Source organism: Columba livia, chromosome 1, assembly GCF_036013475.1.
Source record: "Columba livia isolate bColLiv1 breed racing homer chromosome 1, bColLiv1.pat.W.v2, whole genome shotgun sequence".
NCBI classification, from domain to species: domain Eukaryota; kingdom Metazoa; phylum Chordata; class Aves; order Columbiformes; family Columbidae; genus Columba; species Columba livia.
In genome coordinates, this window is record NC_088602.1 from 180,371,464 (window position 1) to 180,389,365 (window position 17,902).

The 17,902-nt window shown below is 44.8% G+C and overlaps 1 protein-coding gene across 4 annotated transcripts in view; it reads left to right on the plus strand.

Moving 5' to 3' along the window:
• PRICKLE1 (prickle planar cell polarity protein 1) overlaps positions 1-17,902 on the plus strand; it is a 65,623-nt gene that overhangs the window by 38,738 nt on the left and 8,983 nt on the right. The window contains exons 1-2 of one of the 4 annotated variants that reach the window (XM_005499909.4): positions 11,267-11,333; positions 17,328-17,507. In XM_005499909.4, the coding sequence (XP_005499966.1) occupies positions 17,376-17,507 (132 nt within the window). In that variant the 5' untranslated portion in view covers positions 11,267-11,333; positions 17,328-17,375. Of the gene's footprint in view, positions 1-11,266; positions 11,427-11,566; positions 11,727-17,327; positions 17,508-17,902 lie in introns of those variants that run through there. The other 3 variants (XM_065048629.1, XM_065048626.1, XM_065048627.1) reach the window with 3 other exon arrangements.

Consider the following 17,902-nt stretch of genomic DNA (forward strand, 5'->3'; position numbering starts at 1 on the left):
AACTGTACAAGTGTCTTGCTGGAAAAAGTGAACAGATTTTATTGTTTGGCAGTGGGTACACTTGCTACTGCTTAGAATAACTAAGAAAACATACGTCTCTGCCTCAGGTAGTCAGCCTTGTCCCAAAAAACCAAATGCCCGCTGTGTGAGGGATTCAGTCTTTCTCAAGACAGACCGTGTGTTTAATTATTACCTTCCTGTTTAGAGCAGAGAGTGGCTTTTCTAAATGATGGGATTTGCTTTGGGTTCTCATTAAATGTAGTATGCCATCGTGTGACACACGATATGCCCTGCAGCGTGTCATGTGCTATGATGCTAATCAACATTCAATACCAAAGGAGGAGAGCAGCTGCTCCACAGTCAGCATGTCTGAACAGTCCTGCGCCCAGCAGGGTATCGCTTAATTCACACTAATGGATAAAGAACTGGCCTCATAACACTTATGTAAATGGGGCTAATGATCAGGGAAAAAATGCAAACTAGTTTTCATTTATTCATAGAGATAGGTGTAATTAGAGGTAATAGCTGGATCCAAAAACTTGCTCTCCAGCATTTATTTGTTGATAGCACAAAACGTGAATGGCTTGTTTCAGTGTTTGTGTCTTGTGAAGTTATTAACTTCACACAGAAGCTGAAATATGTACACTCTTAAATTCTCATTGAGAGAGTTACAAGTCTTAATGGGGAAAAGCAACAGATAATTGCATGTCCTAAACTTACCTCAGTCATTTTCACTGTGTGCTAAGTGATCTCTATTGAAAATCCACTGCTGGGAGGATCAGCGTATTGATTGAGTTTTAAAATCTTTTTACATTATCTCCATTGTCTTCTGTAGATCAGAGAAATCAAGAGGAGGCAATCTGCAGTTGTGGCAGATGAGTAGTGAGATCGTAATCGAGTATGAAGATCTTATTTTTGCGTCTAGCCTGTAGAGTTCTAGCTGTCCTCTTCCATTTTGCCCAAGCATTCTTCCTCATTCATGGAGTTTGCTGTCCCTCTCACAGGTGTGTCATCCCAGTGACAGAGTGGATGCCAGTTGATAATTTACATTTTATGTCACAAAAATCAATGCATTATGGTGGTCTATTCTAATGATATGAAGAAGGAGTTGCTCTAGTTGCAGTTTTAGCAAGTTGTGATCTACTTGGGTATTTTAGCCAGTGCCAAGCATGTGCTTCTGATCCTGCAGTACTAAGCTGGTTTTGGCTATACAGGTTTCTCTACCAGTAGCCTTCCTGGTGTAATGTGTAGTGAAGAGGCAAATCCAGCCTTAATCTCATTTACAAGAGGAAGCTGGGTAACACTTGAGACTCTGTGCTCCCAATGCAGAGCCAATCCTGGTTGGTATGGGTGTTTGTTATTTTCTGTAGTTTAATGAGGTGCAACTAGCTGTATACAATTCTGTGACAGCTGGTTTCACTCCCACTGAGCAGGCACCTCTCTGGACTTTTGCATGGTAACTTAAGTCTTGCCAGATTTTAGATATTATCTGATCAGCACACCAAGAATTGATTGAGGAAGGACTTGCTAATCCAACAGCATAAGGGCACCAAGTTGGTTGAGAAAGCAGTGGCAATGATCAAAACAGAGCCAGGATTCTCCATTCTGTGACTGAAGTCATCTTAATGAAAGTGTAGCTGATTTAATTAGATTGTCTTTTTAAACCTTTTATTTTTTATTTTTGTTTTCTTTAACATTGTCATTAGCAATATGTTAAGGTCTTCTTTCCATCAATAGAGCTTCCACCAGCCCGGAGGTGTAGGGAGCATATCTGCTGATGAAAGCAAATCTTCCAAACATAAAAAGTGATTCTTGCCCAAATCCCCACCCTGTTCTTTGTTGGAAAAAGTGTTTCATGCTTTAAAGCTTGGCTGGTGCAGTTCAGAGTGCCTTCAGAAGACATGAGTTTTTGTTATGATGTTGGAAGTTGAGGCTGGCTGTCAATAGATTGCATTTGCAAAATCAACATAATTATGACTGAATTATCCCTGACTCATCACTTCTGCATATCAGGGAAGGGAAGGAGAGTTATGAAGGACTACTACTGAAGAGAAAGTCGATGATGACTGAGGAGGGAGGGATGTGTGTGTGACACAAAAATCCAAAGATTACATCAAGCTGGAGAGTCACGAGCGTATGGCTGTTGTGAAACATTCTCATCTTTCTTCTGCTTACTAATTGCCTGAGAGTTAATCTTGTCTTAGCAATAATTGTTGTAGACAAGAAAGCAAGTCATGAAAATATGCAAGTTTAAAGGTACTAAATTGTCAAAAACTTAAGCTAACACTAAACATACATGCATATGCGCAGGACTTTTTATAAACCCTGTATATGGCGACTGCCATTTTTCAGACGTGTAAAAATGTCATGTCTTGACAAATGGCCTGTCAGACATATCTTGAAGTCATATCAGGCAGCTCTGATGTTCACAGGTTTTACTTAACAAAACCTGATTTGTTGAAATTTAGGGTTTTGCCTTGAGTTCACTTTGCTATCTCAAATATTTGCTTTCAAAACCTGTTTAAAAAGATACCGAAGCATTATGTAGTGCAAAGGTTGCATGTTTTTCTGCTGTCTCATCCTGAAAACGATTGAGCTGCAGATTTGCAGAAATTAATCTTGAACTATCTTTGCAAAACTGGCCTGACATTTGAGCAGATGTCCTCAACCTCTGATGCTGGAACTCATAGCAATACTGAAATGCTTCACTTCGAAGTGGCTGGAATATAAATACATTTTTAAAAATAGAGGAGGAAGTATTGTATGTTCTAGGAGCACGCGTTTTCTGTGGACATAAATTGCAATTAGCACTTGGTCACTTCCATTAAATTCTTGTACTCTTGCAAAGCGAGGCATTATTACTTCAAGACTACACATCTGAAGGAATCCATCCTCCAAAGCAAGCTGGTAAGAAAAGCTGGGACATGCTGGCAAGCCCAGGTGGGTGTAGCTTAAAGCTCAGAGGCTTCCAGCAGAGTATCAGGTGTCAGGTATTGTCAAGCAGTTGCTGTTTCAGCAGCTGACAGAACCATAAGGACTTAAGGATAAATGGATGCTTGTACAAAGGTCAGTCATGTCAAGGGTCCCAGTTGAGCGTTCTTAAAACAAACTTCTTTGTACTCATACATAAGGATTTGCATTATTATGAATAATCTAAGATATTTTGCTCTGAAGATACGTTTACATATTATTAAGAGTCTGCAAATGTTTCTATAACTACGGTTAAGGAAATTTATATGTATCAGAGGCTCCAGATTTGTCTATAATAATGTAATGTGGGTGATGAGGCAAAGCTTGATATTTGGGGGACTTAAACTGACTTTTCCTTGTTGTAGTTACAATTAAATATCTTGGCAGTTAATGCTAGCTAAGGCATATAATTAACTTGATTTCTGTTTGAGTATTTACTTAACTGATATCTTCACTATTATCCTACTGAAAGCCAGGCATAACTTGCATCTTGAACAGACACTGCCTGTCCGCTTGGCCTTCAGCTTCAAGAGTAGTGGAGACGAAGAGGAGGAAAGGAACACTTTTATGTCTCCAGACACCTGATCCTAAGGATCTAGCTCTAGGTTGAAGGGAATACTCAGAGGAGAAATTTGACTCTTTGAAATGCCTTTGGACTGTGACTCCACTAGCTCTGGGTTTTTTTACCGATCTAGCACTTCTAAGCTAATCTTTCCCCTTGGTTGATACCTATGTGTCCATAATCCTAAGGGCATTTGGCCAGCAACTGAGAGAAGTGCTGGTGAAGCCATCTGCCCTGGCTGCCTTTTGATGTGGTTTTGATGTATGGATGTGTTTATAACAGGTAGCTACTGACCAGGAGTGGGACTGTCCCTCTGGGCTTTCCTCCTGTCCCCTCCATAATGCTGACAATTGCACTCAACTCATCCTGCAGTAAACCAGTTCCGGGAGCTAAACCAGCAGAGAAAATCTAATCATACTTGGAGGGCAAAAGAGAAAGAAGCAAAAGGAGGGAAAAAAGAAAGGATGTAACCTCCCAAATTGGCATTCCTCACTCTGTTAAGTGAAAAGCCTGTTTGGGTCTCTCAGAAAACATACTGAATTATAACCCTCGTTGGAAAAGAGACAGCAAGCATAAACCTTGCATGACTACACCACATCTTATTTGGTCATACACAGATTAATGCTATAGTAGTAAAGTGAAGTTCATACCCAGGGCAAAACACACTTCACATGTATTTTTACTTGGCCAGGTATGTAAAATGGGGGCTGCTTTGGTGCCCATTTGGGGTCAAAGGTTACATTACAGGACATCCATTGGGAAACTAAGTGGGAATTTTTTAGCAAGATGCCAGCTTATGGATGTTTGTAATGCGTTCAAGACAAATGTGGGAGTGAGGGGAGACCTTCATGGCTCTCATAGAAGAAACTTCAGTTAGATGGAGGACTTTCTCTTATTCTCTTTTTTTCCCTGTTTTTTCTTTTTGGGGTGGGGACAATAAGACGGGGAGGGAGGACATTTGAGTATCATTTCTGTTTTAAGTCAGTGACAAAGTATGGAAACTCATAGTAAAACTATGCATTAGTGTCTGAGGTCAGGGTGTCATTTGGATGCTATCTGGCCCATGACAAGCCTTCTTAAGCATGAAGAAAAAGAAACTCTATAAAAATCAAGAAAACTACAGTAACAGTGGTGGCAGAGGGCATCAACTGGACAGCTATGGAAGTGCAAGGAATGTCTGTTGGGGTAGGAGCCTGCCCAGCTTTGAGACAGAGTTTTTTCTTTGCTGAGCAAGTGAGAGGACTGTTCCCAGGCTTACCTGGCTGGGTTAATTATTTAGCTGTTGCTTTTTCTATGTAAAAGACTGAAACACCTGTCTTTTTTGATGATACCTTTTGGTAGAGTTTCATGGCCTTCAGTCTTGACAGCTCATTAATCCGTTAGTCTCTCTCTATAACTGCTATATAAAAGAAAGCTAATAAAGATGTAATGCATCTCGTTATCCACCTGACATTTTTACATCCTCTTTGTATTGCTGTCTGCCTTGAGGATGACCTGTGAGATTAATTTGGTAAAATAAACTCATAGTTAATCTAAGCATTATTCTCTCCCCTGTATTTGTAGTGTCTCTGGATATGGCTTACGGAAAATGGCAACGTAGCACTCTGATGGTTACCTGTTTCAGTGAGTGCTAGATTTTCCTCCCCTTGCCAATTTTAGGCAAGAGGAGATCACCACAAACATTGCAAATCTCATCTTTGTCTTAAAACTCGGTTTTATTTTCTCTGGATATAATGCCACAGCAGCAGTAGTAATCCTCCACACCAGACTTCGCCTTCACTTAAAATCAGTCACCTGTTTTTTTCAGGCTGTTGAAAAGCATCACCAGCAATGCTGAGTGTAACCAGAGCACTACTCATGTAACAAAACTGTATTCATGAAGGGTATGAAATTTGTGTTTAAATATTAGTTTTGATATCAGTTTCTTTACACAGAAGCCCCACTCCTGGGGTGAGTGTCCCTTCACATGTCCCTTCACATATATGTGTTGGTCACAGCGGAAGAGCCACACAAAGTTTGCACCATTTTCTTTTTTAACCTAAATCAATTTCCAAACCAATTTAGATAAACTGTGAGGAGTTTTTCAGAGGCAAAGCCTGAGAACGGAGCTTGACACAGATGAGAGTGACATCATTCATCATCCACGTAGGCTTGGCCACAATACTTGGCTGAAAAGTCCCTCAATAAGCAAACAGAGCATTAGCACGGGCTCTGCAACACCTTCCCCATTGCACCATGGTGTTTGCACTGGGCTGTTATTAAAAGCCCAAGCAGTGATTCCACCCTGCGTCAGCCTCTGCTACTGGCAAAGCGTTGCAGGCGCATGTTGTTGCAACGCTCTTTGTTGTGCCTTGTGCAGCCTGGGAAACGGGGTGCTAATTAACCGCAGGTGTCGGTGTGGGTAGGAGAGCCCCGCTCGCACCCGTCAGCCGGTGGTTGTGGCGGTATTGTGGGTACCCAGGCGGTTACCCCTGCCCTGAGTGACTGTGGGCTGCACGGAGCCAATTACGATAAAATCAAGATTACTGTCTTCAGAAAAGCCTGTGGGGTTCAGAGTTTCCAGATATGGCAACAGACCTGTTGGTTCAGGAGCAAGTCCTAGCCCGACGCAACAAGGAAGGGCATTTTAATGAAACTTTAATTCCTTGCTGCTAAAGCAAAGTATGATTGTGGTTTTAAAAGCTGTGTTGGTCCTCAACTGAGAGAGCACTTAGAAAAGGAAACCAAATAAGCCTCTTTTAGATATGCATTCCCGACAGGCAGGAACTGATGCCAGTTGGTCCTCAGGCCCACGGTAGCTGGTGCGGCTCTCCATAGCAAGCCATTCAGGTGCTGTTTCCTGCTTACTGGATGCCTCAGCAGCTCCCTGTGCCATTTTTTGGTGGGTGAAAATACAAATGAGCATTTATTTATTTATTTGCCTAGTGCCACTTGATTGTCTCATGATTTGTTACCTGATGTTAATATTTCCATTTGATATTTTCACTTTTTAAATTTGCTTGGGGCATTGTTGCCTTTCTGTATTTTTTTACTTGTTGCATTTTATGTGCACTCTTCCTTTTAATCTGCTTATCCCCCCCTCTCTGTTGCATATCATCTCTTGTCTTTTACTTGCCTGTCTCCTACAGAGCTGGTTTTCTTGGTAATTTTAAATGTTATTTAAAAAATGGCAAAGATCCAGACTCTGGAGCCATCAGGATTTACGGGCTGCTGCCTCCATGCCCTTTCTTTGCAGCCTCAAAAATACAGGAAGACACCAGGCAGCAACCCAGTCAAGAGGCCCTGATACAGCAGTAACAGCACTTGTCTGCCTCATGTAGCTTGTACTCCCAGCAGCACATGGTGATCCACTGTTGGTGCCAAACTCTCCCATTTGGGTGGGCAGGAGGAAGCGGTGTTGAATGGGGAGAGCACAAGGAGGTGTCACCGATGATTGTAGACGCGGGATGGCACAGGGGGGTGGCCTTGCTCTGGAGGCGCATTATGTCCTTCAAGACTTCAGCTTTGCTTCAAGGGCATCCAGTCTGTCAGGTGTCTTCTAGTGATCGTATACAGTGGTAAAATTGCGCAAACTGTTCCCCCCTACAAAGTTGTACTTTCACACTCAGGTTCTTAACCTGTGAGAGAAGGCCCAGGACCAAGTTTGACAAGATGTTCCAGTATCTAGAGAAGCAGGTGGATGTCCACAGGGGTTTCTGAACATGCCAAGGCAAACATAGTTGAATTTCACTTGCATTTGAGTGTCATGTAAAGTGGTCTTGGAGGTCAGGCCATTTAGGCTGAGCAAGACCCTTTTGCCTGTATGTTCACAAAGCCCACAACTCCCAGTTTTCCCAAAAGGGAGAGGGAGTGAAGGTGAAAGCCGAGCCTGCAGCTCCACAACCGTCCAGCCTCACGTGAGTTGGTCCTGGTTTATCCTTGTGCTAAGACTAGCAGGTGCAGAAACTAAAACAGCGTTTTTTCCCTGGGTTGGGTTTTCCAGTAGATCATCTCAGACCATGGTGGAACCGCTTCCCTTACTCTGGCCTCTTTGCTCCCTCAGAGTATATATATAGACCTGGGGCCACTGAAGTTAGAAAGGACCTTGGTGCTGTGAATGTCCCAGAGCTCCCTGTAGCCTGCAGGCAAGACCATACATGGTCGAGTCACGGTCCCTAAAATTCCCAAAGGGCATACCTGCCTGTGTCAGGCACTGGCTTTGATTTGTACATAACCCCTTGGGGAGCAGTTGTAATTCCTGCTCCATGGACTCCTCCTATACGGTCAGAAACACGCAAAGCCTTTCTTGGTTTGTTTTGTTTCAAAACACGAAACCTGGCTTATTTTGAATAGTTTTCTCATTGACTTATCTGAAAAAGTTATTACTCACAGATTTTTTTTGTTGTTGTTCTAGCTTCCATTCACCTTCCTGCATGCTTTCACCTTTCATAGCTGACTCACAACTTTTTATTTTAAATGAACAGGTGATATGATGCTTAATTAAAACCCTTGGAGTGGAGGTGGTGATCATTAAAGGGTGATGATGTAGAGGGTGACCTCCTCTGTTTATACACAGAACTAATGGGGTTTGAGGGGTGGGTGTTATGCCACTGTCCTGCCCAGAGAAGCCGCCTCTGAAACACAAGAGGTTAATTTGTTCTCTGCTCCTTGGTCTCTCTTCTGTGACTGCCACCAAAGGCAGCAATTACGGTGTTATCTCAGAGGATGTTCCCTGATGTGGATAATTGTGGAACTGGGAAACCACACTGATACACTTAGTGAATTTCATACAGGCCAGAGAACACCCACGTCCTGGTCAGCAGTAAAAGTAAGTTGTTACCTACACTAAATTTGTGCTAATACCTTAGGGCAAAAGGTTCCATATCCATTACAGGCCCCTTGAACCATCCGGTTGTTTGAAGGATCAGCTCTACACAGCCGCAGTCAAGAATGTGGAACATGCCTTAAAGGGCAAGTTGGTTTGTGCCTGTCATTTTTAGCTTTTTTGGGGGGAGGCAACTTCTGAAGCATAGTTTTTGCTTTAGAGAACAAGTATGTGTGCTGTCATATTTGTTGTGTAAAAATAATAGCTAAAAAAAATGTAAAAATCATAGCCACACATTTATTCTTGTGGAAGCAGCCTGGATCAAAAGAAATAGTTAAGGAATTACTTTCATAATTTGCAAATGCCTAGGAGGAGTTATGATAGCTGGTTCTTTAGCCTAATTTTCAAGGGTATGATATGATTGAGAATCCAGTGTTTGAGCACTGAAACACAGCAATCCAAGACTTAAAATAAAAAAAAAAAGTTTTAAATAATTGACTACTTGAAACAATTTAACAAGGGCTATAGTGGATTTAACAGGAGTTGTAGTGGGTTTTCCATTGCTGGTACTTTTAAATCGAAATCAAATGTTTTGTTTATGCAGACAGTAATTTTAGGAAAATCTTATGACCACAGGAGTTTAGGCTAGAAGATCACAATGGTTGTTTTTGGCCTGATAATCTTTAAGTGCATTGCCCAGAACAATATAGTAGTTTCTGTGCTTGAGCCAGGAAAGTCCGGGAAAAAAGAGCAGTGCAGCCAACTGTCTCTGTACACCCTCAAACACTTTGGTGTCAGGGAAAGTGTTAGCATGATTTTGGTCAGTTTGACTGCCCAGTAAAGTAAGTGAACGTTTCTTCTTTGGCTTCAGTAGGCTCTTGGTCAGGAAACGTTGCAAACTTATCTGCAGTCATTGAGTTGGTTGTGCTGCAGAAGTCCCCAGATGAAATTTTCCTTTTTGCAATGTGCAGTGCAGACACAGTGAGCCCTCGCTGCAGGGAGCTACTAAGAAAAGGTCAGACACCCCTGGAAAAAGGAGTAGATAATATATGCAAATTGTTAGTATTTAATTCAGTTGTGTAGTGGGAAAGAATAAACATAATTCCTGACATTTCCATTTTTGATTAATGATGAATGGAGTTGGCAGATGTTCAGCTGGCCACCAGATGGGGTCTGCTCAGTCCAATGAACAGAATAGAAACAGTCTGGGTCTTGTAAAGCCAGCACTGCCAAAAGCTCTGACAAAATCTCTAGCTCATGCAGGTGATATGCCAACTTTCACCTCAGAACAACTTAGCAATTTAAGAATGGAGGTAGTACAACCAGCGAAACTGCTTATGGAAATGAAATGGGATGTGGAAGGATTTAAGCTGGTTAATTTGCTGGAGTTTCAGCAGTTTTTTTCTGCTGCAGGAGGCACAGACTGTGGCTTTGATTTCATGGGGCTGAATCTGTGCGGGACCTCATTCATGCACCCATGGTTACAACTATCCGGTCTCTGGGCATATCTCCTGGGCTGTAGTCGATAGGCTGTTTTTAACGTCGTTAACCGAGGATAGGCTTTGCGACTTGAAATCAGATTAGCCCAGTATTGGTCTTGATCCATCAGCCTGCCTTTCTGTCTGGCTGCGTCTGGCGATGGTTAATCAGCACACGGGCGGGGGGTGAGGGCCCTTGGACCTCGCGTGTGCCCGACTGACCGCCGAGTGGGTCGGGGCGGCAGGCGGAGCGGCGTGAGGATGGGGACAGGGGCGGATGGGGACAATGATGCTTCTCTAAGCGCCTCTGCCCGCGGCAGCCGCCGCGCCTTTACCCGGCAGGGCCGGCTCCCCTGAGCACCCTGCGGGCAAAGTCATTCAAATTTAGAAGAATGAATTTAAACTCATGCAAATTCGGTTCCTGGGGGAAGCGATAAGTGTCTGCGAAGTGCCTCGTCGCCGTCCCGCACGGTGGACCCGGGCAGATAAGGCGCCCCCGGCCGCGGGACCTCGGGGTGAGGGGAAGAGAGGGGTGCTAGCCCGCCGCTGCCCGCCGCTGCCCGCCGCTGCCCGCCGCTGCCCGCCGCTGCCCGCCGCTGCCCGCCGCTGCCCGCCGCTGCCCGCCGCTGCCCGCCGCTGCCCGCCGCCCTTCGCAGCGGGGGCGGGGGGGGGGTTGCTGCTTTGACCCCGAGTTGCAGCGCGAAATAATTCCCTTTGATAATGACTTCCCAAGGGAGACAAAGAGCGGGGGGGGGGGAAGAGGAAAGAGGAAATTTGACCGCGGCGTTCACGGTTACATTCACGGTGCCGGAGGGGAAGCTGCTCGCCAGCCTTTGAAGCCAAACCACCCGCCTCTCGGGGCTTTTTTGTTTTGGTTTGGTTTTTTTTTGCCCGTGCTGGGGGGCAAGGAGAGGGAAGTAAAAGCGAGGGCTGGCTGTTGTTTGTCCAGGGGCACTTAAAAAATACCCCAGTAACTCGGGTGTTACTTTTTTTGTGCATAAGCTGGAGGTCGGATGCCTCTCACTTGAAACGTGCCAAGGGGCGCAGCGATGGACATCCTCTCGCTGTGGTCCTCAGATTCCACTTGGGTTTTTTTAATTTTTATTATTTTTATTTATACATAGCGATCTAGAGCAAATGCTTTCCCCTCCTTATCCGAGCCCTTAATTTCTCGGTGTGCCTGGACGCGCGGGGCGGCAGGACGGCGGTGGCCGGGCAGGGTCAGCCCGGAGCACGGTGGAGGGTGGGGTGGGAAATCTATTTCTGGCGTAAACACGAACAAAAGCCCTGTCACTACACCACATGTCCGTCGTGTCCTGAGCCCAGAAATTTATTGCTTTTGCAAACGCTTGGTCCCCCGGGTAGGCGGGCGGCGATGCCGGCGACCCTTCCTGCCTCTGGATCGGAGGCAGGAGCGGCTCCCCCCTTCCCTCCCTCTGTCCCTCCTCCGCCTTGGGCAGCACTTTGAAGGGAAGATCGCTGGTGGGAGGAATTCCTCCCGCCGCCTGACAGAGGAGTGGTGAGAGGCGAACGGCACAGGGGTTGCACTGCAGCCCCAGGCCAGGGGATGCCAGGGGTCAGGGGGAGCTCCCCGGGGGTCAGCAGGCGGGAGGTAGGAGGTGCTGCCGGTGCCGGTTCGGGGTGCGCTTGGGGAGGAGCCCTCGGGAGGCTGCTCCCTCCCCGGCTTCCAGCCCCGGGGGAGGGGAGGGAGGAAGGAAGGTGGGGGGTCGGCGGGGGGCGGTGCAGGTAGGTCTCCCAGCAGGCGGGACGAGGAAAGGAAGCGGCGGCGCCGCCCGGCGGGGACAGGCCAGGAGGACCCCAACACACACTGTCCCGGTCCTCGGCGGGCCCGTGTCTGGCGCTGGCCGTTCCGCCGGACCCGCCTGGGGAGCGGAGCCGCGCTCCGGCCGAGGTGAGCCCTGCGCCGGGGGTGCTGCGCTCCGCGCCCGTCCCGCTGCCGGAGCCGGGGTGCTGCGGCCCCGTCGCCGAGTCTGTTGGTCTTTGCAGTCCCGGAGGCAGCGGGGAAAGGGGGTCGGTTTTAAACGGAGGGTACAGCGAGGGGGAGCCGGGTCGGGTCTGCAGTGGGCATCGCCTCTCCTGCGCCTCCTCTCCCGGCTCCGCCAACAGCCTTGCCACTCGCGATATCGGTGCTGTGAAGAGGTAATTTGCGGTTGCTTGTATCTGCTCTCCCTCGCGGCTCGTCCGCTGGAGGGGCCCGGTGAGTGCCGCTGCCTTCGCGGGGGGACCCGGGGGCGCGTCTGACGCATCGTGATGTCCGTGGAGCTTGGGCAGGACGGGCAAAGCCCAGCTGTCCTTCAGGGAGCTCTGCCTGCCGAGGAGCCATCGTCCCGGCTCCTCGGGGGTGAGCACGTATGGCTACGCGTCTGTCAGAATAAACCGGGCTATGAGCGGAATTTTGTTTTTACAACTCCGCTTTTGTGACTTATTGAGCACTTTCTTGAAGTGTTTTCTCTGGAAACTTGTCTCAAATGAGGGTTGTGAGCCCTAACAAAGAAGGGTGTTGTTCGGGAGCCAACAGGTGACGGGGTGAAACCTGAGTATATGTGTACATTGGAGTAGAGTCTGGCTGCTGTTTAAAATAGAGTTAAAAAAATCAATGGGAGACTGTAAAAGGCGAGACTTCTTTCTTTCTAAATCTGTACACTCTCTTAAGGAGAGGGGGAAGCATCCGTGAGAATACTGCTTCCTCAGCTAGCGGTTTGGTTCTTGCCTGGCTGCAGCAGGCGCTTTTATTTCCATCAGGGCTACACAGCGCCAAGCATAATACATCCAAATCAGATGTGCTGGCGTGGGGCGATGCTTTGTCATGGTGCTTCCTCCTTTTGTTAATGCAAGTAGTCTGTCTTTGCAGTACGACTTGTCAAAAGAAAATATCCTGAGACGAATCATCCGACTTCCAGTTGGAAAAGTGATCTTTGTGCTAGGATGCTAGCAGAGGAAAGCAGCTAACTCTTCTGTCAGCCCTTGCACGTTGACTAACAGAAGGCAAAAAAAGTTATTGTCTTACTTGTAGGGTCCATCTAAAGGTCTGTTGAATAAACAAATATACAGGTTTAATTCCTTCCTCCGCTGCTCTGGATAATTCAGTTACTCAATGGAGCCAACAGCTGAAGAAGTTGCTGTGTGCTGGTGCTGATACACATTCTGCTCATCAACTCTGGATCCAGATTTCCCAAGTACAGAGCTGTAGAGCTGTCTGTAAATACATTGCTTGCACTGTAGCTGGGGAATGGAACTTTCTCATTGTTTGCATAATATATGTTGGAAATAGTATTTAGGTTTTTAGTAGTTATTTTACCGTGGTTTATTGCTGCTGTATTACACCCTTCCTCTTGTAATGTAGTTATGCACCAGGGATTAAATAAACAGGTGAATGGGCTGGCCATGCTAATCTCCACTCGTTGAGCCTTCATTGTGAATGGATGCATGAGATATGCATCTTGTATCCCCTATAGCCTTGTTAACAAGCCTTCTAACAAAAAAGTTGTTAAACAATTTGCCCTGCAGGACAGAGTAAAACAGCAGGGGATGGGCAAGGAGATGTTTGTCTAACTGTGCTCACAAATCATGACCTCTTCTATCTGGTCAGGGGTGAACATAATCAGTGAGCTGGAAATCCTAACACAGGGGTAACCTTCATATGGGGTTCAGCAATAGCTTTGCTCTAAGTCTGATATCCTAATATTTTGTGTACCAATAGGTTTGTAATTAGGAGTGAAGTTTGTCCTTGCTTCTAAGAACTTTGTCATAATAAGGTTCTTTTAGTACATCAATGGAAAAAGCTTCTTATTGCTTTTATTTTTAAATCAAATTTAGCTGTTCAACCCAATTATGTTATTCAAAGTTGTTAAGCTGCCAGTGAAATACCTCCTTTTAAGCTGTGAAGCTGTACTGTTTGAACAGAGCTGAAACCTCAAAATGTTTCACAGACTTTAGGAAATCAAAACAAAACATCCTTGTTGTGTTTTGTAGATGTCATGGCAGGACCAGAAAGACCACGGTTCTACTCATCCTTCAGAAAGCATTTATTTTTTCAGCTGTTGTTTATATTCATTTGAGTCCTCCTTAGGATGTAATCATTTTAAACAGATCACTTTGAAGGATGAGTGTGGTTGGGAGGCGGGGAGGAAGAACCCTGTAGTTTTAAAATGCAAACCAAGTTCCACTTGAGCAGGAGAGGAAGGAGAACTCCTAAACAAGCAATTGCTAAAACGGTTCTGCAGATCGCCTGCTGTTAAGCTGAGCTGTTTCAGAAACCTTGCTCTCGGCAACACCACAATATTTGTGACATGGCCATATTGATACATGGTACACTGTCAGTCATTTTATAGCTTGCTTAACATTAGCTCTGTGGTGGCGTTTTTCTCTTAAGGTGAATGCTGTCTTTTGAGTAATCTCAGGTCATTGAGATTTATGAACCTTGCTTTAAACATTTCTAATCGCCTTATCCGGGGAGGAACACCCGGACTGTAAAATTGCATTTAACAGTTGGAGGTGAGGTATATTTTTCTTTTATTCTCTACCAGCCATACTTTGAACCTGTCTTGTATCACCAGGAAAATGGGCCTGTGGGTCTGTGGTTTTCTCCTGTTGGAGCTGGAGTGTGTGCTGTCTGAAATGGATGGGTCAGAGATGACCCAGGCAGGATCACTCCCTGAGGAAAAGCAGCACAGTCTCTCTTGTGCCAGTGTCTTGTCTTCCTTTGGAACTGGGGAACATTCCTGCACTTATGTACCTTTGCTATACTTGAAATCCCAGTGTGACCCAGCACTGATTTTTGCCACGTAGAAGTAGCATGTAGCCTTAGTGTTGAAAAACCCTCAGAAAAGTTAACCAGTCTTTGTGCATTCAGATTTTGTTTTGTTTCCTTGTCTTTCTAGAGGAGAAAGTAAGTCAGAGAAGTTAGCCTTTGCTCTTAAGGAGAGAGGTTTTTTGAACAATCAATATGAAGCAATTGCTAAGTTACCTGATGTGCTTGTGAATGTTGGATGTTGTGTGAGCAGGCCGGGTATACCACACACCAGTGCCCCGGACTGGCAGAGCTGAACCCAACCCTTTGCCTAAATTACATTTCAGATCCGCTTCCTGTGGTGTGGTTGAGGTCAGGCTGCCTAATGAATTGTTGGCAAAGATGTTTCATCTACTGACTCCTTTTATGCCTGGGTTATTGGGCAGGAGTCCGTTCTTGAAAAGTGACAGCCTAACCAACACAAGTTCCCATGGTGCAATGCCGTAAGAATTGGAAATATCAGCCTAGGTGTCAGCAAGTGGCACGTTATTGTAGACCAGGTATCTACCCCTTTCTGAAAGGAAATTGTAAAACAGTTCATGTGCTGCTAAGATCATCTTGGAAGGACTTGGGCTTCTCATTGATACTCATAGTGATTTTGTACTTAAGAATTATTTGGGTATAGATGATGTGGGACACAAGCTGCCAACCTGAGCATCCCCATCTGTCTGCAACAGTGAGCATTGTTGCCTTTTTTTGCTAGAGTGATTTCTTAACTGCATCACAGTATTCCTCTGTCCCTCCTTCCTCACAGCCCAGTTTTATACAAGCAGTAACAAAAACATACCTGATGCTTGACTTCATTTCTACTGGTACGTGGAGAGGGAAAACAGTTTTGTGTTACTTGTGCTATCATTTGTTTGTGAAGGAAACTTAATTCAGGGGATCTACTACATACGAGGATGTCTGTCTTGCTGTTTTACATATTCAGGGTTAAGCTTTTAGGATCGAGTTTGGTTTTACTCGCCTTCCTTGACAGAGATGCTAAGCTTGGAAGCTGTTTTGTTAACCTTCAGTTGTTCAGCTAGTGTTGAGATTTCAGAAATTTGCCTGGCAGTTGACAAACTTTGTAGAAATAGCTTGTTCTCAAAGGGGAGGTTGGCAGGTTTGCTCGCCCCATCGAATATTAAATGAACCTTTTATTACAGTGCAGCTATGCAGGGTAACAGAAGTATGTTGGCATCTTAGAAGTGCACCAAAAATAGTGCATATGTTTTCTAACCATAATTTTTTGGAGTAAAGTTAACAAGTTAATTTTTTTGAGCCCTAGCCCAGCGGAAGAGTTAAGTAATGCCATCTCATTTTATTGGGTGTGGGAATGTATAGATGTATAGAAAATGGGGGTATGGAGACTGCGTAATATTGAATATCGTCATTTTTCCAAGTTTGTAGCTTTGAATGCATGTGGTCACCTTTTATGACGCAGGTTTGAGGTTATGTGCTGGATCAACAGGGCCTGGCACTAACCAGTGCCTCACACTTGGAGGAGAAACTCCTGTTGAGTGACTAGCGGAATGCTTGGTCTGAAATCCTTTTTCCACCTGTGATCTAGCAGCAACTTGTTTTCCCTAATGTGGTGGTGACGTGACTGGAAATGTAATGTGAGACCCTCTAGAAGTTTTTAGAGTGCTCTCCCCTTTAGACCCACCAGCAAGGTTCTGCGTCAAGGAGATTAACATTTTCTACAGCTCAGATCTAGCACTGACAAAATTGTATCCGTGGTTAGATGAATAGGTGAAAGAATTGCCTAAAATGGAGAAGGCACAGCTGGTGTGTAATGTGGTACTGTAGAAGCAAGGTTGTTCCTAACCCCAGTGGTCAGGATGTCTGTCATGGTAGGATACATCCTCTCTGCTTTTGGTAATCTGTATTTCACTGAAACTCCTGGTCTGAATTTCCTAAGAACTTCTGCTAGAATTAATGTAAGATATTCATCTTAATAAGCTTTTTACTGCAGAATGCTGTGGATGTTGGTAAGAACCTTCTTTGCCAGTCATGACTCAAAACGATCCAACTGATACTAAGCTTTGCAGGCTTCATGAATCAACAGAACCATCTCCCTATAGGGTTTTAAATTAACTGAACAATCGTGATGTATTTTGCAGAGCCTAATCTGGCCTGATTGGATTTCAGATATTTAACTGGACCAACACCCTTCCGCTTCGATACAGCTAAAACAAAGTTCTCAGAGGAATCCAGCAGACACTCGCTGCTCTCTGCCTACCTGCTGAAAAATAGGGTGCTTCTTGCACAACAGGCTTTCCCCAACCATTTCTTTAGTTTTTGACAACCAGTTGTCGTGTCTTTCATGTTACCAGACTGGTGGTAGTGATGACTTCAGGAAGAGCTTGTGTCATTCATTTTGTTAATATCTGCCAGTAAATCTTTACTAGATATAACTACATATAATCTGTGGTCTGAAACAAGTAGGAGTGTCAAAGAAGGCAAGTGTTAATATTGGAATACATTGCGGTTGCCAAACGTGGTAGTGTGTGTCTAGTGTTCTGGGGGTTTTTTGAGTAGTTTTGTTTTTATAACTCTTTCAAGCACTTTTGAATTGCTTGTAGCAAGCTGTGATGACACTTCAATAATTTATTGTTCTGGGCAGCACAAGGAACATGAAACTGTTGTAAGATCATTTATGCTGATAATTAGTTGTTGCATGTTCAAATTTATTAAAGCTCTGTTAATCTCTTCTTCCAGATCAATTGCTTGATGAGCTGCAGCTGAAATATTTAACACTTCACACTTATGCCATTGGAGATGGAGCCCAAAGCTAATAATCTCATTTTTGGGTGTCAGCGAAGCTCAACATCTGACGATGACTCTGGCTGTGCTATGGAAGAATATGCCTGGGTCCCTCCAGGGCTCAGACCAGAGCAGGTAACAACTCTGCTTCTGCATTTTTAAAATAAGCCTTGTAAGGACTGTTTGAGGGAGTGATACACTGCTTCTACAAGTATCATTAAATTATTATAATGTAGAAAACTTAAATTTGTCTAGAACCCTTTACTTCTTGTTTCCTGTTCCAATGAGGCTGTGTTTAGAGAGCTTCAAATCCTTACCACCGAGGAATTTTATGTTCCAAAAAAAGTTCCCAGTCAAGATTTTTGAATAAGTATGTGCCACAGTGGTATGTATTATCAAGTATAAAAGTAGCATAGAAATTTGCTTTGTCTTTGAAATAAGTTATTAGGTTAAATTAAAGCTCATGGCATACCTCCTGGCATTGTGCTACTTGGCCCATACTTCACTGCACTTGTACAGCTCTTTACATA